The following is a 20542-nucleotide window of genomic DNA, read 5'->3' on the forward strand; positions in this document are numbered from 1 at the left end:
TCAACTGATCTTTGACATGAGAGCAAAGGCAATACAGTGGAACAAAGATAGTCTCTTCGACAAATGGTGTTGGAACAACTGGACAACCACATGCCAAAAAAATTAATCTGGAGAGACTTTACACCCTTCACAAAAACTAACCCAAAATGGCTCATAGGCCTAAATGTGAAATGTGAAACTATAACACTCCTAGGAGATAATGAACAACTTTTGCTCTGTGAAAGACATCAAGAGAATGAGAACACAAGCAACAAACCGGGAGAAAATGTTTGCAGAAGACACACCTGATAAAAGACTGTTATCCAAAATATACAAAGAACTCTTAAAACTCAAACATAAAAGCAACAACCTGATTAAAAAATGGGCAAAAGACCTTAACAGACACCTCACCAAAGAAGACATACGGAGGGTAAATAAGCACATGAAGATGTTTCCCAGCAAACGTCATCAGGGAAACGCAAACTGAAACAACCTGACACCATGACACACCTATTAGAATGGCCAAAATCTGAACAGGGACACCACCAAATGCTGGCAAAGATGTGCAGCAACAGCAATTCTCATTTATTGCTGGTGGGAACATAAGGTGGTACAGCCACCTTGGCGGTTTCTTACAAAACTAAACATATTCTTGCCACATGATCCAGCCATCACTCTCTTTAGGATTCAGCCAAAGGAGTTGAAAACTTATGTCCACACAAAAACGTGCACACAAATGTTTACAGCAGCTTTATTCATAATTGCCAAAATTTGGAGGCAACCAAGATGTTCTCCAGTAGTTGAATGCGTAAATAAACTAAGGTCCATCCAGACAATGGAATATTATTCAGCACTAAAAAGAAATGAGCTACTAAGCCATGAAAAAACATGGAGGAACCTTAAATGCGTATTGGTGAGTGAAAGAAGCCAATTTGAAGAGGCTACACACTGTATGATTCCAACTATATGACATTCTGGAAAAGGCAAAAGAACAAAGACAATGAAAAGATCAGTGGTTGCCAGACGTTGATGGGAGGTGAGGAGGGATGAACAGGCAGAGCACAGAGAATTTTTAGGGCAATGAAAATATTGTGTGTCATGTCACAATGATGGATATATGTCATTACACATTTGTCCAAACCCACAGAATGTACAACATCAAGAGTGAACTCTAATGTACCCCGTGCACTTTGGGTGATTATGACGTGTCAACGTAGTTTTATCCTTGGTTTAAAAGAAAAAAAAAAAAAGCACCATTCTAATGAGAGATGCTGATAATAGGGAAGGCTATGCATGTGTGCAGGCAGACAGTATATGGAAATCTCTCTACCTCCCTCTCAATTTTGTTTTGAACCTTAAACTGCTCTTTAAAACTTTGTCTCTAAATTTTTTTTCAAATAAAAAAATTGAAAAGTGGGCAAAAGATATGAACAGGCACCTCACCAAAGAAGATATACAGATGTCAAATCAGCGTACGAAAAGACGCTCAACATCATATATCATTAAGGAATTGCAAATTAAAACAATGAGCTATCAATACACACGCATCAGAATGGCGAAAATCCGAAACACTGACAATACCAAATGTTGGAGAGGATGCGGAGCAACAGGAATTCTCATTTACTGCTGGTGGGAATGTAAAAATGATATAGCCAGTTGGTTAGACCAGTTTCTTACAAAGCTAAATGTAGTTTTACCACACAATCCAAAAACCATGCTCTTAGGTATCTACCCAAATGAGTTGGAAATGTATGTCTACACAAAAAGCTGAACATGAATGCTTATAATAGCTTTATTCATAACTGACAAAATTTGTAAGCAACAAACGTGTCTTTCAATAGGTGCATGGATAAATAAAGCGTGGTCCATCCAGACAACGGAATATTATTCAGCACTAAAAAGAAATGAGCTACCAAACCACGAAAAGACACGAAGGAACCTTAAATGCACACGGGTAAGTGAAAGAAGACAGTCTAAAGAGGCTACGTACTAGGTGACTCCAACTATAAGACGTTCTGGAAAAGGCAAACTACAGAGACAGTAAAAAGATCAGTGATTGCCAGGGTTGGGGAGGAGGGGCCACACCTCGACTCCCGTGGACAAAAACCAGGTGGGGACCCTCAAGCTAGTCCAGAAAGAATGAGACCCGGGGGCTGATTTCGGGAGTCTGGGAAGACAGACACACTACTGCCATGGGAGGTGAAACGACAGAATGGACCAGGGAAAGCCTTCTTCCAAGGAAGCAACGAGGAAGGGGGAGGCTCAGCGGGCAGAGCCAGCCACCCCCACTGTTACACCTGGCGCTGTGCACTATCCATCGGCCCCAGGCGAGAGCCCCTGGGTAAGAGGGAGCGCCCGTTCTGTGCGTGGACACGTCTGCAGACAGGCAAGCATGTGGCAGCACCTGGGCCTGCCTGAGGCTGAATCTTCATCTGGAATTCCAAGTCACCTCTGCCCCTGGGAATGTTTTTTTCTATCCTTGGTGTTCACAAAACGCCCGTGCACCTGCGCATAATGTGAAGGGCCTGTCTTTGTCACCTGCAGGTTGGCATTTTATTTACACTGTGCCCTCAGTGCCCGCACACAAGTCAGTTGTGGAGCGGCTGCTCCGTCATGACCTCACACACAGTATGAGGGAGGGAGGGGAAGAAAAAGGGAAGCTCAGGCAAAGGCCTGGGAGGAACTGCAGAGCCAGGACCATAAGTAGGTGGGTGGAGGAACTGCAGAGCCAGGACCATAAGTAAGTGGGTGGAATACCACCACCCTGAGACCCCCCTCCTCTCGCCCGCTAGCTCCCGACCTCAGTCAGGTCTGTGGCCACAGTCCTTAGCAGCGTTTGTGCGACTGTGAAGAGCCGTGACCGCGCTGTGGTCTGTCTTCCCGACGAGACTCTGAGCCCCGCAAGGGCAGCCAGTCCCACTCCCCCCTGCTGTGCCCCCTGCACTCTAACACCATGCCTGGCACTTACCTGGTAACTTGCAAATACCGTTGGAAGGAAGCAGACTAGAGCTTAAGTGACATGTAATAGCAAGAGGGCTCCTCTGGGGCACTGGAAAGCAAAGGGATAGCAAGGCACAAATGCTGACAGCAAAGACTTTCCAGTTGGGGAACAATTCACAGAGGCAAGCTCTGTCCCCGGGTGGCTGTCACGGAGCAGGAGGGAAGGGGGGAGAGCAAACCGAGCCTGCACAAGGTGGGCCCTGCCCTGATGTTATGGGGAGATACTCACTGGAAACGACCGTGGTCTCCCCAGGAAGGCCAGTCAGCATCACTGGGACGTGCACAGTGGTGCTCAGATCCGAGGGTTGACTGCCCATTCGAGTAACGTTCCGCTGATTATCTGCATCCTCGGGCTGTTCTTCCACCTTCTCTAGACAGGTGCTGGGCAGGGCATGCACAGGGCCCACACCCATTACCCCACTGGCCTCCAGATCACAGTGTGGCTCCCTGCAACCAAGAATGCACATCAGAGTCTGATGGAGAGCCAAACTCCTATTCAGTCTGCAAAACCCAGCTTCTTAAACCCCTATACAGATCAAATAAATCCCTGATCACCTCCTCTGTCATGGTTTTTATCACCCTATACATTTCTGTTTTTAGGTCTGAAAGGTAGGGACAGGGCTGACTCACCTGTTTGTCCCTGGCACAAGGCCAGGCATGGCTGATATCACGTTATGTGTATATAACAGAACTGTGTGCAGAACGAAGAAGCCTGGAAGAGGATGTTACCCTAAGCCACCCCATCTGGGGCCCCACCAGGGCAAAGGCTCAGCACAGAGCTCTGCACACAAAGACCGTGTCCAGGTCGGGCTGATCCTGAGCTGTGGCCTCTGGCTGCACGAGTTCTGGGTGGTCTGTGACTCATTGGCAAGCATGGAGACTGCTGGCCTCAGCCTAACAGCTCCTGTTACCCCTGGGTTCTCACAAAGTCACCGTCAGATCCTGTCCCAGCCAGGGACCGGGCTGGGCTGGCCTGGGATGGGGGTCCTTTCCGTCATGGCCGCATAGCCCAGCCCCCTCCCATTCCACCATTTAGTCCTGTGGCCTCCTCAGGCTTCCCTCAGGCTCTCCTGACTCGCCTTGCTTCACGGGGTTACACATTTTTCTCTTCTCCCCGGGGTACCTTTTCCAAGTCTCAGTGTCCCAAGCCAGTCCCAACACTTTCACCCATAGCCTCCCTTCCTCCCGGGCGCCTTAGAGCTACGCTCCCCACCACGCCGGCCCAACAAGGCAGGACTGTCACCACTGCAGAAAGGGGCTGAGACAGAGGGCTGGGCCGCCCGGCCAGGTCCGCGCACCCCTGATCTGTGTAACCCTACCAGCCTGCCCCTCACGGGCTGGTTGGCACGTCCGGCCCAGTCACCACTGCCCCCAGCCCCCCCGCCCCCCCCCCACCGCGCTGACTCGCCTAGGCTGGTGGTTGCGGAGCTCCTTGTCTTCGTCCCTGTCCCCCACCTCGCCCTCCTTCTCCGCGGCGGCCTCCTTCTCCGCCTCCTCGTGCGCGGACGGCGCCTTGTGCCGCGTGCGGTGCCTCCGCGCCGGCTCCTCTCCGCTCTCCGCCTCCCGGGGGCCGGCCCGGGGGCCGCCGCGGTGCCGCGCTCGCCGCTCGCCCTTAGCCCCGGGCGCCGCGCCCTCCCTGCCCGGCTCGGGCACGTGCCGGTGCGCTCGGTGGCGCCGGGGCTCCCGCTCTGCCGCCTCCTCCGGGGAGCCGCGCCGGTGGTGGCGCCGGCCGCCGTCGGGTCCCGGGCCGCGGCCACGCTCGCTCCGGGCCTCCCGGGGGCCCGCGGCCTCCTTGCTGCGGCTGCGGCGCGGCCGTGCCCGCTCCTCCCGGGCCCCCGGCTCCCCGCCCTCCGCCTTCGGGGCGTCCGCCGTGTCCTGCTCCCCCGCCGGCGCCGGCGCCGGCGCCGGGGCCGCGACCGCGGCCTTGTCCCTGTCTCTGTCTCGGTGCCGGTGATGCCTGCGCGGCGGGTCCGCGCCCTCGGCAGCCTCCGCGCCCTCGGGCCGGGCCTTGCCCCCCGCGGGCCCCCGCGCGCCGTCCCGGCCCGGCTCCACCACGAGCGGCCGGTCCAGGTGCGTCTTCATGTCGGGCCGCAGGTGGCGGGAGGTGGCGAAGCGCAGCCGCTCCTCGGCGTCCATCTCGCTGTACAGCGCCTCGCAGCTGGCTCGTAGGTTCTGCAGCCGCAGTTGGCTGGCCCGCTGCTCCCACACCGAGCGCGCCTTGGCCGAGTTCTGATGCCTGCTGTGGGGAGACCCGCGTGAGCCGCGCCCCCAAGCCGCCCCCCACCTCTCTGCCTCGCAGGGGAAGCCACGGATGGACACACAGCGATGGAGAGATGGCAGAGGGCGCAGTGTGGGGGGGCGGGGGGGCGGCAGGAGCCCTGGCAACCCCAGCAGAGTCGAGGGGCAGAGTTGGCGGCCGATACCCAGGGAAACAGACCTCATCCCTGCGCCCTCCGGGGGGCGCCCACAGATGGTGAGAGCCTCACCTGGGGGTGGGGGCTCAAGGCCGGGGGGCCAGGGGTGCAGAGCAGTGGGAATGACAGGCACCAGCATGAGGTGGCAGACAGGCTTCCCGGGCAGGTGGGCTGCCCGCCAGGAAGGCCAGAATGGGGCGAGGAGGGGGGCAACGTCCAAATGGAGCAGGACTGAGGAGGCAGGAAGCAGGCTGCCCGAGGAGGGGCTTCTCCATCTCCACCTCCAGGAGGGGAGCCACTGGCCAGAGGAAGACGGGGTGTCTGAGAGGGAACCCGAGAAGAGGCGGGTCGTCAGGAGCGGAAGGGACAGTTACCCAGGGAGCGAGGGGCCCCGGGGGCGGCTGGCCCTCGCGGGAGTCAGGCGGGGACTCTCCCTGCGGTGGTCGGCCCCATCTGGGCAGCTGCCACTCAGCTCAGTGACCCTTTGCTGAATGCCCAGCAGCCCAGCAGGCAGGTCTGCGGCTGGACACTACGTCCTGTGTTCAGCAGTGCCCTCCTCTCTCCTGGCTCCACTGGGGCTGAGAGCCTTCCGGCGCCAGGAGTGGCCTGTCGTCCAGGCTCAGCCCTCACTAGACAGGCTTCTAAAGGCCTTGACCGCCCCCCAAGCTCACCCACACAGTCACAGGTGGATTCCACAGCCACAGGGTGCGTGGAAGCCCTTTGCATTCTGGGATATTTGCTGAACAAGACCCCAAAGTTGGCGAGCCGGCACCACCTCCTCAGAGGCCAGTCTCGTCCTGCAGCCCCTGGAGGTCTCGGGACCACTGTGGGGGGGCAGCAGTGGCAGCACGAGGACAAGGGTGGCTGTGACATCTGGGCCAGCGGCCACCTCCTCCAGCCCTCACAACCACCTCAGGGACTGGGTGCTGCTCTTGTCCCCACGTCACACTGAGCACGGAGGACGTGACTCACACAGGGTCCACAGCGAGTCACTGACGGAGCCACGATCGGACGCATGCAAGGGCAAGAGGAAACAAGTGTCTAAAGGAGACGCGAGGCCTCCGCCGGACTCCAGCTGCACTGACCGCACGGCCTAGAGCCACAACCTGGGGGCCTTGGGGGCCCAGGTGGGACAGGTCTCCACCCCCCGGCTCTGAGCCCCAGCCACTGAGCACCACGCTGAGTCCTGCCCCCAGGGTGGGGAGCCATTTCCAGGGAAGCACCTTGAAAGTATGAGAGCAGGAGAGCCTGATGCCTGTCCTTGGGGGCCCAGACGGGGGGCAGGCAGGGCAACGTATGGGGGACAGCGGTCAGCCTCTCTGACCACCTGCTGACTGGTGGGCAGCACACCTTCGGCTGCTGCCCCGTTCCCAAAGTCACCTGGCAACAGACCCACCTTCTCTCCTTGGCTTCAACCCAGAGCCACGGGGGACCTACCCATCCCCAGCTGACACCAAAACAAAGGGCCCAACTCTGAACTATGCCGAACCCTGTGAAGTGGACAGCAGCCACCAGGGGCGCTCCCCAATGGTGCAGGAACCCGTGAGGGCTGACGGCCGGACACTGGTCAGGCTTCCCCATCAGCCCAGCAGGCCGAGATGGGCCTGGACTCGGAGCCGTTGGGCGGCAGGTGGTGGCCTGCTCAGACCCAGCCATGAGCCCTGGGGACCCGCCTGTCAGAACAGAAACAGGCAGGCAGTAAAGACGATGGGGACGTGGTAGCTGGTAGCTCAGGAGGAACGGGCTCTGCCCTCAGCCTCACCCTCAGACGCAGCTCTGTCTCACCCAGGAACCAGCTCAAGTCCACGGAGAGGCGGGGTGCCTGCTGGACTAGAGGCTGCGTGGGGCTGGCAGGCTCCCCTCATAACTTCCCAGAGGCGGCTCTACCAGCCCCGCTCCTGCTGGGTGGCTGCCTCTCTGGGCCTCACGCCACCCGAGACTGTCTGCGCCTGCCCAGCACGCGGCGGCGCTGCTGGCTGCCTCTCTGGACGTGTCGCTGCCTCTCTGGACGTGTCTCTGCCTCTGTGCCTTGCTGGGGGGCGGCAGCCTGCCCCCACCTGCTTGCTGCTCTGTCCCTGCCCTGCCTGGCATGTGGCGCAGCGTGGCCGGCGCTCGCCTCTCACTCTCTGTGTCTCCACCGAGCTCCAAGAATGTGCGGGGGCGGGTCAGGCTCTGACCCACAGTGCAGTGTGGCAGAGGACTCTGACCCAGGCGAAAGCCTCGTCTAGAAGCACTCCCGAAGGGGGCACAGGGAAGGGCCCCCCCCCCGCCCCACCGAGTCCAGCCCGGCTTGCAGGCAGAGCCCGGCTCAGCCGCCCTGACCCAGATGTGCCAACAGGATTCAGAAGGAGCCTCTGTGGTGGGGCCCTGCTTTGAGGTCTCCGTGCTGAGAAAGTCAGTCTTCCCTCAGTCACCCCCAGCTGTGACGATGTGGAGCAGCCCAGGTACAGCAGCGCTGGCACCTACGCCCGCATCTCAGGCCACCCGGGAGTCAGTCGTTCAGGATCCAGCCTTCTTACCCTGTGGACGTCGGGGGCCCAACAGCCAGCAGGTCCGCGTGCTCGTGAGAGCACCGAGCCCAGCTCTGTGCTGGCCAAGTAACAGGGGCCAGGGGTTCAGGGACGGCAGGAGTGCCCGTCACCACCAGGACACGGAGAGGGCACCTGGCCATCTCCAGGGACTTCTCACCTGCAGAAAGAAGGCCCTGGGGCAGACTGGTGTCACCCCCAGCAGGGCCACCCTGGGGTTTCTACGGCTCTACCTCAGGCTTTGGCTGGTCTCCGGAAGCCTCACGAGCAGGCGGAAGCTCTGCTCTCGCGAGAACAAGACTTCCTAAGGGTCCCAGAGACACCCCCTCCCCAGCAAGGCAGGGTGGGGCAGGAGGACCCCACGGATGTCCTGAGCCCCTGAGCAATCCTCTACCTCATGGGAGCCGCAAGGAGACAGCCCCAGTGGCACCCAGTGGTGGTCACCTCAGGAGAAGTAGATCTGCTCAAGACACCAGAGTGACAGCACAGGGACAGACAGGCAGGAGGACAGAGACCAGGAGGGAGAGGAGGAGGGGCTGAGCCCAGAGAGCCTGATCCCACGAGCAGGACGTGAGGGCGTCAGGAAGTGTGCCCGCCGTCCCCGGCCAGGCTGCAGGATGTGGGCCTGGAGCTGCCCCCTGAAGCGAATGACTTGAAGTGGGAAGCAGAGTTAGGGGCGGACAGAAGGCGTTGGCGTGTAGTTATCACGAAGCCATAGATGGAAATTGCAGCAGAGAGACTCACGGTGAGGTTACGCTGGAGACAGATGAGCTGCGAGATACAGTACCTCGAGTTTGCTTTACAAAACTGCACATGCAAAAAACAAAACAGAACAAAAGTGAGAACACCAGAGAGTTCTACGAGAGGCTAGAACGGTGTGAGCCGCGCCGGGTCAGGGCACAGGCTGCAGTGTGCATCCAGGCAGGAGGCCGGGGATGCTTCTATCAGAGTGAGGCCGGCCGAGACCTCGGGGTAAAAGAGAAGATGAGAGAGAAGGAGCGCCCACGGAGCAGTGACCCCCACGGCCGAGGGCAAGAGCGCCATCTTGGGCCGTCCAGCGCAGCTCTGTGCACACTGCCCTGGAAGGGCAGGGGGGCTGGAAGGAGCGGGTACCACTCGTCCGCCATTGTGATCAGCCCCCTCGCCCCCGCCGGCCCTGGCGCCCCACTCCCCGGGCGCCAGGGAGGGCTCACCCCTGTGGTCCCCTGGCCTTCGAGGCGGAGCAGAGCCGGCTGACACAGGGGCCTACCTGCCTCCGGCCTCACCTGGGCCCTGCTTCCTGAACACCATGCTCAGCCCCCAAGCCGCCCTGGCCCCTCAGCTCCCCAGGCTCTAAGGCACTGCCACCAGGTCACCACCAGCCTCCCCAGGGGCAAACAGGTTCTACCACCAGCCCACCTTCCCTTGAGTGTCCTTCTGGAAGTGTCTTTCTGGAAGCTTTTCCAAAATCAATAGAGAGAAACCATAGGTCTCTTTACAGTCATTTCCCTCCCAGGGGAGGACCAGGTGGGTCCCCAGCGCTGCCTTCTCAAGGTTGAGTCGACAAGCATTTCTGAGGAGCTCAAAGCAGTTCCCCTGCCTGGCTGCCCTGCGTGCATACAGGCATGTGTGTACAAGAGAGTGAGCAAAGCGGTGTGCATGGCTGAGTGTGTGAGCTTGTGAATGAGCATGTGAGCTGGTGTGAGTGTGACTGAGACTGTGAACATTAGGAGAACAAGGATCAGAGCAAGCGTGTGTGAGTGTGAACCCGCGTGTGGGAGCGGCCGTGGGCACCGGCACTTGTGAGTCCCAGTGACGTCGAGGCCGACACAGCCGAGAGCCAGAAGGGCCGCATCAGCCTGAGTGTCCTTCCCTCCCAGGAGGCTGAGGGGACTGTCCCCTGAGGCCAAGGACACTGGACCCCCAGTGGCTCTAGGGGACTCGGGCGCCCCTCTGAGGAGGGTCCGTCACAGAGCCTCCGTCCGCTCGGGCACGGCCCATGGAGCCGCTCAAACACCACGGACACGAAAGGCGCCCTGAGCATCAGAGGCTCACAGCGCACGTCTCGACCAGGCCCCCGCCTCACAGACCACACAGCACCGCTGCGGGAGCAGGTCAGAGCGGGGTCCCTCGGAGCCTCTCCCACCACCTCAGAGGCTCGGGCAGAGAAGTGAACACGGAGAGGCTGCTGCTGCCAGCAGAGCAGGGAACCGTTGGGGCAGACGGGACAGACAGGCGCTGGAGCACAGCTCCTGCCCGCAGATGCCTCAGCTCGACGGAGGAGAGCAAACAAGCACGCACAGTGGTCCTCACGCCCCCACCCTCCGCACCTGGAGTCACGTCAGACCCACTGTGCATGCAGCGGAGATGGGCCGAGGACAAGCCCAAAGCCGCGTCCCGGGGGAGGCCGCGGGACCCACAGCTGGCCCAAGAGGGGGACGCAAGGGCCAGTGCCTGGACATACCCCAGCTTGGCCGTGACAGGGATGGGCCAGCACCGAGCTCGGGGCCTGCTGTGAGGGAGAGCGCCAAGTGTCCCCCAGGCCCCGGGGATGCAGGCCTACAGCCTGCTTCCTGCACAGCGGCGTCCCAAACGGGGACGGGGGCGGAGGGAGAGGAAGGACATCCAGACTTCCCTCTCGGGTGTCCTGACAAGCTCCCCGTGGCTGTGCTGAGGGCCCCTCCCCGCTTAGGTCCCAGCCCAGGTGGGAGTGGACACCCTGCCGCACATCCCCAAGGAATGGGCAGCCCTGGGCAGCAGCAGGGGACACAGGACACCACGCTCCCCTCCGGGACAGCAGGAAGGCAAAAGTTACACAGAAACTCCACAGGGCCCACGTGAATAAATGGGTCAGTCACCAACCACGTCCTCTACACAGACCACCAGCAGCTTATGCAGCTCAGGAAGTAACCGGGTCACAGCAAGCCCAGGACCAAGCAGACCGAGCAGGTGCATTGGCCAGACAACAGAACTCCAGAACAACTGGGCACTGAGCCCCCAGCAGCTGTGGAATGATGGCGGCTGTGTCCTGCCTGGCTCCTTGCAGGCCCCCTGCACCCCTGCCTGGACTCCCAGGGCCTGGGACCTCCCTTTACTTCTTCTCCCCCAAAGGCCAGCACTTTCTGCTCACCTTAGAGACAGGTCCTCTGCAAACATCATCCTAGAAAACAGGCCATGGCCCTGTGGCGTCCAGGCGAGAATGGGGCTGCTAAGATGCACCCTCACCCGTGCGTGTACACACTCCCACTCCCACAAACGCATCCACGTGCCAGCGCACTCTCGGCACCAGTGCCTGTGTCACCACAGACGGGCCTGAGGTGCTCCGACCACGCAGCACAGTGTGCACGGGAGAGGGAAGCAGGTGCAGAGGGGGGGCCCGTGGAGCAGCGTGGGGAGTGGGAGCCGTGGCGGGGGCTGGCGAGCGGGGCAGAAGGCAGGGGCAGCAGCTCCAGGGTGGGCTCAGCCTGGCCCCGAGCCCCTCTGTGCTCTCTCACGGCCACCCAGTGACCGGGATTGGGCCGGACTTTCCTGCCTCCTTCCCCGGGGGCCAACGCCCCCCAGCCCACCGTGGCCTCTGGCCCTGCGCTGGGGCGTTCTGTCCCAACTCGGAAATCCATAACGCCCCCAGCAGCACTCTCAGCTGGCTCTGGGTGACCAGAGTCCCCAACGGAAGTCTCAGCCCCGCCTGCACCTCTGCTCATCAGAGAGGCCTCCTCTCGACCCCTGTCCCAACACCAGAACTCGATACTATTGGAAACTGCATTAAGTCTCTCGGGCTGCTGAAGTAACCCCTTGAATCTTCCGGCTCACAAAACACACTTCTGAAAGGCGGTGTGTAAGTCAGACACACCAAGTCCCTGGCGCTGCCCAAGACTGTCCAGAGGGCCGCCTTCCGTGGTCACTCCCACCCACGGCGTTGCCACACCGCGCTCTCCCCCCGGCGGGGAGAAGCGGGGAGGCTTTACTTGGTGGTCTCTTTGCTCAAAAGTCCCCGCAGGGGAGGAGTGCCATCCCCCCGCATCTCAGCTCCTGGGAAGGGGCTGCATCCTAACAGCTCCAGCCAAGGCGAGGGCCCTGAGGAGGCCCCGGGGGAGCTGGACTCTGCTCCCGCCACCGCCCACCACCCGCTCCGAGAGCTTACGCGGCGATGGAGATGTTGGCGGCAGACATGGGGCTGACTTCAGCCACTTCTTTGGCCTTTTGCAGAGCAAGCTTCTGGTTGGCTGCTTCTTCCATCTCCTCCTCGTCCTGTTTGGACAGACAGAAGTGTGTAGCTAGCCTGAGAGTGCTGTGTCCACGCCGATGCCACCAGCTCTTCCGCCTGGGGCCTCTGAGTCCTTCCTGCCTCCTGAGCCAGTGGGGCCAGGAAGCCAGCTCCTGCCTTAGCACGACCCACCCACGCTCCAGACCGCCCTGCTACGCCCACCTCTGCAGGCAAGAGTCCCCAGGGTTTCTGTGCCAGCACCCCTTCCCAGGGCGCTCACAGCTGACAGCCCCACTCCAGAGCTCCAGCCCCAGGGACCCATTTCCACGTGTTAGTCTTTATTCCATCAAAATGCAAACCCACCCCTCCTTTATTCCCACCTGCTCCCCCGCCACCCAGAGCACTTGTCACACTGGAACGAAGTCACCTCTTCCCCAGGGTGCTGAGCCAGGGCGAGGGGCAGGCGCCCCACCCTGAGCCTGGGTCCCTGCCCTGCACCACCCACACGAACCATCACCAGCAATGTGCCTAGCAGGGCCACCTTGCAGCCTTTGAGCTTTTCCACCTGCACTCATCGGGTCACATCTGTCTACCTGTGACCATGCCTGGCCCTGTGTTCCCTTCCCCACTGAGTTCCTGGAGAGGAGCCCCACGGCTCTCTGCCACCCGGGATAGCATGTGCTCATGTGTGCGCACCTGCGCAGACACCCCGCCCTGCCTCTGCCCTCTCCATGGGAAGGGAGTGGACATCCAGACAGACCCTCCAGCCCTGGCCCCATGTCACTAGGCAAAACCAACATGATCTGCTCCTCAGATCTAGATAAACAGCTCTAGGCTGAGTCTACCAGCCCTGGGAGGGAAACCAGTCTCTGTGCCGTCCAGCTAGATCACTGGGCCCATGCTTATATCCCCCATTACCCCAATCCCGGGCCCACCTGGCTCCCCTGGGAGCTGGCATTCCCAACATGTCCCCAAATGTCCTTGAATCTGCTTTTAGAGGCAGAGCAATGGCAACTAAGCCCCCTATTAGCTGTCTGAAGATTTCCCACCATAGAGAAGAGACATTCAAACTTCAGGCCTCAGAGGGGAGGCAGAGCTAGACCCACCAGAACACCCTAGAGACGTCGTTCCTCCAGCTATGGGCTCCACCCTGGTTTACGGCCCTCAAATCACTCCAACTGGTGTTCTACAAACAAACTCGATGTGAGTTTATTTCCACTTCAAAATAAATGATGCTACCATATATTTGTGGGACTGTAAAGGAGGGAGTGTCCGCCCTTTGGTCTCTTGGCCAGCCCAGGAATGCCCCATAGCCTGACACAGACAGGCGTCCACCTGCCCCAACTCCCAAAGCAAGGAAATTCCTGAATTAGGGCAGTTTGCCCAAAGGGGCCACCACCTATGGTCTGTGCATGGATACAGGGCCCCAAGGACATGGCCTGTCAGTATGTCCTCACCCACTGACAGCCTTGAAGGGGCAGTGAGAGCTTTGAACTCAAGCTCACCCAGCCCAGGACGATGCTGCTGGGCACCCCTAGCTCACGTGGTCCTGTAAATCCTGACCCCAAGAAGTGCTCTGTGCTTGCACGGGTCCCCCCAGCCAGAGCCTTGAGCCATTCTCCAGCCCCTCCTGAATGGCAAGGTTCAGTCTAGGAACTGGCTAACAACAGAAATGGGCACGCCAGTGGGATTCCCAATCCTCAGAAGCCAGCACCCAGAAGAAGGGAGGAGTCCAGACCCACAGGCACTGCCCCAGCCCAGCTAGGGGGTGGGGGGAGGCACACTGCACGGGCCGCCCCCGTGGAGCACTCCTCGCAGGGAGCCGGGTGGGGCAGCAGGGCACCTGTACAGCACGCGCTGTCAGGACCACTGTGGCACACCTGCATCTCTGTCGCCTGCCTTCCTCAGGGAAGGCCCGAGTCAAGCCCCAGAACGGGGACAGTGTTAAGAGTCTTAGGATGTGCTAGACTGGAGTGGGTGCTACACAAGTGGGAGGCTGTCAGGGACGGCGGGCGCGAGCGCACAGACACCCACACACACAGGTGCGCGCACAGGCATAGGCCCGGCGTACAGAGCAAGTATGCGCGTGCCTGCAAGGAGCAGAGCCTGCTCAGAGCCCCTGACCAGCAGGAGTGCCCTCTGCACCGGGAGCCGGGCTTGTCAAAGCGCCAGCCTGAGGCTGAAACAGCGGGCTGCCTGCACTGCCCAGGGCAGAGAGGGTGACGGTAAGCAGGCAGGGGGTTGTGCCATCTGGAGGGAAACCACAGGGGAGACACGTGTAATCACGTCCCCCACCAGGCTCAAGGATGAGACATGACTGTTAGACGACTCCCACTGGGCACAGCCTGGAAAGAAAGCTGTCCTGCCGGGACACGGGCTTGCTGAGAACAGGCACCGACTGCTCCCCCAGCGCCAGCCTGGCCCGACTCAGGACCGCGCTGCCCAGCGCCAGCCTGAGCTCAGCCAGCCACACCGGGAATGACCACAAGGGTCCCTCAGTGCCCTCTGGGGTCTTCAGACTGGATGGCCCCTAGGCCCACCTCCTGATGCGTCTCGCTCCTGAGAGGACACAGCCCACTCCACACAGAGACCAGGGCAGCCCGGCCCCCATCTTCCAGGCCCCTCTCTGGTCTGCGCCATGTCATCCACCACCAGCTCCCACACCTCCTCCTGCCTCTCCGGTCATCCTTCCCAGGTCTCGGCTTCCCAGGAGCTGCCCTCGTGCCCATCTGCCTTCCCAGCATGCTCTTTCTGCCTACCTCCTCGGTGCCGTTCCCCACAGCCCTGCCTGTCCAGGGCCTGGAGGAAACACCCCTGGACAGCAGTCACATGGCCCTTAACCCAGGTCCTGGCCCTCCTCATGGCTCTGCAGCAGCATCCAGAGCGACACGGATTGACCCCCCCACCCCACCCATAGCTAGGCTGCAGGTGGGTCCCTACCTACACACCTTGGTCAGTTCCTGCGCGTTGGCAAGGTTGTCCACGGCGATGGCCAGGAAGACGTTCAGCAGAGTGTCTGGTCGGCTCCAGCTAAGGAAGGGAAGCCCTCCGACGCACAGCCTCTCCCAGGCTCAGACCACGGCTCCCTCTGACAACACAGGGGCCCATCTCCCCAGGGCCTGAGCAGCCTCGGCCTCCTTCCTTGGTGTCCACACGCCCCCACCCCCGGCCCTCCAGCCCTGTCAGCCCGTCAGCCTCAGACACAGCCCAGCCCAGCCGCTGGGTCCTGTGGGCCCCTGGCCTCCACCCGGCCTCCTTCATGCAATGTCACATTGCCCGGCCTCCTCGAAGGCCCACACCACCCCTTCCCCCCGCCCCCTCTTCAGGGCCGACGCTCCAGGCCGGAAGCTCGCGCTGTGTTGGATTGATCTGCCTTTGCCTCCTAGGAGGGCACAAGGGCTGCCCGCTCTGCCCCCACCTCTCCCAACAAGCACCTAGGCTGCATGTGGGCTCTGGCACCTTTGGGTCCCACGAGCAGAGACCGACGGACCAGCTTCCTGGCAAGGCTCACGGACACATGCCTGGCTTCGTTCCCACCTTCCTTTACCAAAGCCGAGTCCTGGGACCCCTCCCTCGAGGTGCCCCTCCTCCAGAGCAGCAGGGGCAACGTGCGGATGGCAGATGCCACGGGAGTGCCCAGCAGGAGGCCGCTGCCTCCAAAGCGTCCTCCCACTGTGCCCCCTGGGAGCCGCGACAAGGCGCTCCTATGGCCCCCAGTCAGAAATGAGGAAACGAAGGCCACAGAGGGCAGGTAACTCCCCAGGGTCCCAGGGTCAGGGGGCCCAACGGCCCTGCCCCGCCCATCTGAACTCTGCAGGCCCAGGCCCTCGCGCTGCCGCTGACCTGAACCCCCTCAGGTTTCCCGTCAACGGAGCCACCTCTCCCAGCCTCAGCGCCAGGCAGCACTGTCCTCCCTGCGCTGCCCCCGCCCCTGCCCCAGCCCCAGCCCTCGGTGCCTCACCCCTGTGCCGCCCCCGCAGACCCAGGCCCACCCCTGGCCCCCACGGGTGGGTGCCCTCCCGGTCACCTAGTGCCCTGCACACTGACGATGGGCAGGCAGTCCTTTGCCATGGGGTGTCCGCTGCCCGCTTAATGCCAGCTGCCCCTTCCCCTCAGCTGTGACAGCCGAACCGTCTCAGACCCTTCTGGTCCTGGGACAGACGCCCAGGGACAGCCCTGGGCCCCATGTTATCCCAGCGGCTCTGGGCCAGTGCCACGCTCAAGCAGCCGTCGGCTCTGCGTGACCCCTGTGCGTCAGGCCCCCTGTCTGGCAAGGAGGTGTCCTGGGACTCAGGGGGGACCCACATCCCAGGGCAGTGCCTCATAGACAGGCCTGCTCAGGGCCCCAGCGGGGCCCACGGGACAGGACGCCAAGGTCGGCTGCTGCCTCCTGGCACTGCCCACAGCTGTGGGCACCCGCAGAGGCCTCGCTACGCCGAGAGCAGGACGAAGGCCATGCCCCTTGGGGCCCAGCCACAGGGACACACTCCAACCGGGCGGCGCGGTCAGGGGGCCTGAGGCACAGCCTCTCTGGCTGGGCTTGCCCTGACGCCCCAGAGTCCCACTGCCCAGACCCTGAAACACAAGCCTGAGGAGTATCCTCCACACAAGACCTTCCTTTGCGCTTCTCTGCAGGTGGGCGTTTCCATGGGCGAAGGTTTGTTCAAAAGCCCAGTGCCACAACTTAATTACTGAATTAAATTAAAGTGAAAACAAAACAGATGGCTGCCCTCAGGCTCAAAGCCCACATCTTCCCGCCGCTGACCTCGCTACTTGCCTCGGGACACCCCACGCGCTGCTCACGCTTTCCTCGGCCCCCGGGGCCGACCTCAGGCTGCATCTGTAACTCAAGCTGCTCCTGGGCAGGGGTGCATCATGGCCCACCCTCCATGGGAAAGCCGCCCACACATTCATTCGTGCCGACCACCGGCTCCGTCCTCCTGGGGAGGGAGGGGAGAGCAGGCCCAGGAAGCACCGACCCCCTTGCCCAGACGGCAGAAGGATACAGTTTCCAAACAGCGTCAGGACAATGAAGTAAACCGACGAGAACATGCCTTTGCTGACTCCACCTTGCGATTCGATCCCATGATACATCACCGCGTTCCAGTCCTCCCCAGTCAGGATCTGCAGAGGGCGGGAGAGCAGCCGGGCCATGTCCCCACAGCCACCCGCGTTCACACGCACGCCCACGCCCACACCCACAAGCCCATGGGCACACGAGTGCGCACACACAGGTCCTTGGATGATGGTTAAGGTGGCCCAGGAGCCTCCAGAGAAACTTCCAGAAGGACATGGCTGCTGGGCTGGGTCAAGATGAATATGCTCTGGGTTTCTGCCAAGAATGGAAAGGGAGCTCCCAGCAGGAGAGAAAGGCGAGCAAAGGCAAGGAGACCATGGCAGAGCTTCCCACGTCCCAGAGCTGCCTGGTCACTGCCGCACCAGTGAGGAAACTGAGGCTCGCAGAGGGGCACAAGCTGCTCACGGCCAGACAACAGCTACAGGGCCTCTGACCCTCCAGGTTCCTGCCTCCCCTGGCCCAGGGGGTCCAGGCCACGAGGGCGGCTAAATGCCGTCCCTGCCCCATCGGGAAACACGTGCCTCTTTTTCACTTGTATTTGGGGAAAGTACAAGGGGATAAGGTAACAGACACTCATGTGTCTGCCACTCAGAATGGAAATTGCTAACATTCTGTCATATTCGCATCAGGTCCCACTGCCCACGATCACCCTCGACAGGCAACCCCAACCGTGAACCTGGGGGGCCTCCAGTCTTTGTGGTCCTACACCACACAACACACACACACGCCTATAAATGAAATACACCACGTGTGTTTTAAACATGCACGGGCAGGTGTCAGACTACATCATCATTCCGTTCATTCACTCTTTTATCTTTGAAGTTTCCCCGGGTGGACACGTATAAACCCACTGTTCGTGGAAGGTGCTGCATAGATCCCTTCCATGTACTCACCCATCTTCCCCAACAGGCACTTCCGAGGTTTTTGCCGGTGTGTCCCACTGTGAACATGAAGTTTGTCTAGAACTGGTTCTGCTGGATCGTAGGTTCTGCACGCCTTTGACTTCACTAGACATTTCCAAAGTGTTTATCCCAAATTACAGTCCCACCAGCAACGCAGGCTCTGTCTTCCTCACACCCTCGTCCCAAACTGAGCGCAGTCACACCCTTTGATAGCTCCCGGCCGGAGCGGTGAACGGAAGAGCCAGGCAGGCGGGACGTCTTCTCTTGTATCCAGTGGCTGCTCAGATCTCCTTTCTGTGGCCTTTTCAACACTTTGGCTTGGATTTCTGGTAACTCACCTTTTCTTACTGACTTCCTTAAGTATTCTTGTATATGCTAGCTCTCTATCTGCAATGTCTACTGGAGAAACCTTCTGCTGGTCTCCTTTCTGCCTCTAACTAATTGTTTGTGTTGTAAAGAGGTTGAATGAAGTCAAATGTGTCCGTCTTTTCCTTCATGGTTTCTGCTTTTTGCCCCTTAAGAAATCTCTCTCCGTCCCAAGGTCATAAATAATTTTCCTCTATGTCTTCAAATCATTTTAAAGTTTGGCTTTTAGGTCTCTAACCCAACTAGGGCTTGTGGTTACTGCTCTGTGCACACCTGAGGATGAAGACCTCCTTTCTTCCACACAGAAGGCTCGTTTTTTGACCATCCCATCCCGCTCCCATTGACTTAAAATGCCGTCTTTTTCATATGAGCAACTTCCTACATAGGCTTGGGCATGTTTCTGGGCTTTCTAGTCTGTTCTTTGATACTTTGTCTTTATACCTCACAATCTCCATTACTGTAGCTTTATAATAAGTCTTGATATATGGAGGGGCACATCACTCCTTCTTGGACTGTCCTGGCTATCCTTGGCCATTTACTCTGCCACAGAATCAATATGCTGAATTCCAAGAGCAGTTCTGTTGGGATTTGGATCCCAAATTAAATTAGGGAGAACGGATCCCTTTACCACAGTAAGGCGTCCCATTTATAAACATAGGTATTCAGTTCTTTCGGTCTTTTAATAACACTTTATAATTTCACCTGTAAAAGTCTTGCATACTTTTTGTGGATTTATTTCTGGATAACATAGCTTTTGTTACTACTGTAAATGAAGTCTTTCATTTTAATTGAATATTCTAATTGAATGATACTGTTATATAGAAAAGCTTTATTTTTCCTGTGTTGACCTTGTGTTCAGCAACAATGAATTCTCTTATTATTTCTAATTGATTCTCGAGTTTTCTATGTAAATAATCACACCATTTGTAAATAATAACTGTTTTGTCTATTCCTTTCCAGTTCTTCTGCCTCTTTCTTTTTCTTATTACATTGACTTCAACTGCCTGAATACTAGATATCCTTAGTTATGCTTTTTCAATCTGTATTAGTCTGGGTTCTCCAGCGAAACAGAACCAAGGGGAGATGTCTGGGTATATCTTGTGGTCATGGAGAATAAGTCCCAAGACCCACAGCTGACAAGGAGAGACAATGGTGTAAGTTTCAGCCCAACTCTGAGTCCAAAGACAAGAGAAGACGGATGTCGCAGCTCAAAGATGGTCGGGCAGCGAGAGTGGACTCTCCCTTAACTCAGCCCTTTTATTCTACTCAGGCCTTCGGTGGACTGGGTGAGGCTTCCACATCTGCTTTCTCAGTCCACCAATTCAAATGCTCGTCTCATCCAGAAACACCTTCATAGACACACCCAGAAATAATGCTTAATCTAGACACCCCATGGTCCAGTCAAGTTGACATAAAATTAACCACCAACAATCTTTTATCTGTGATGTTTGCAACGGTCTTTGTAAAATAATAGCTTTACTGAGATGTAATTAACATACCATATAATTCAGTCACTTAAAGTGTATAATTCAATGGTTTTTAGTATATTCACAAATATGTGCAACCATTACCACAGTCAATTTTAGAACTGAATTCTAAATTCACAATTTAGAATTCTGAATTTAGAATTTTATTTCCATCTCTTCAGAAAAGAAACCTGGGCTTCCCTGGTGGCACAGTGGTTGAGAGTCTGCCTGCCGATGCAGGGGACACGGGTTCGTGCCCCGGTCCGGGAAGATCCCACGTGCCACGGAGCGGCTGGGCCCAGGAGCCATGGCCGCTGAGCCTGTGCTCCGCAACGGGAGAGGCCACAACAGTGAGAGGCCCGCGTACCGCAAAAAAAAAAAAAAAAAAAAAAAAAAAGAAACCCATCCATATTAGCTATCACCCAACTAGCTGTGGGTTTGTTTTCGGTTTTTTTTTTTTTTTTGAGTCCTCAGTATTTTAAGTTCTTTGTATAACATGTTTTTCATCATCATATCAATATTCTATCTTTCTAAATCTATTGATATGCTTATTTTTCTCTTTTAAACTGTAGAGATCAGGAAATTACATTGACAAATTATTGTATTACTGAGATAAGCACAGTTTAG

General features: G+C 58.3%; 1 protein-coding gene across 1 annotated transcript in view; it reads right to left on the minus strand.

Annotated features, from left to right (window-relative positions):
* Nucleotides 1-20542, minus strand: part of CACNA1B (calcium voltage-gated channel subunit alpha1 B) — a gene marked incomplete at both ends in the record, with an annotated part of 159300 nt that overhangs the window by 49489 nt on the left and 89269 nt on the right. The window contains 6 exons of the mRNA XM_082656260.1: nucleotides 3209-3426; nucleotides 4388-5218; nucleotides 8666-8728; nucleotides 12042-12148; nucleotides 15053-15120; nucleotides 17111-17228. Of these exons, the coding sequence (XP_082512386.1) occupies nucleotides 3209-3426; nucleotides 4388-5218; nucleotides 8666-8728; nucleotides 12042-12148; nucleotides 15053-15120; nucleotides 17111-17228 (1405 nt within the window). The remainder of the gene's footprint in view (nucleotides 1-3208; nucleotides 3427-4387; nucleotides 5219-8665; nucleotides 8729-12041; nucleotides 12149-15052; nucleotides 15121-17110; nucleotides 17229-20542) is intronic.

This window comes from Grampus griseus, assembly GCF_964374135.1.
Source record: "Grampus griseus genome assembly, chromosome: 6".
NCBI lineage: Eukaryota > Metazoa > Chordata > Mammalia > Artiodactyla > Delphinidae > Grampus > Grampus griseus.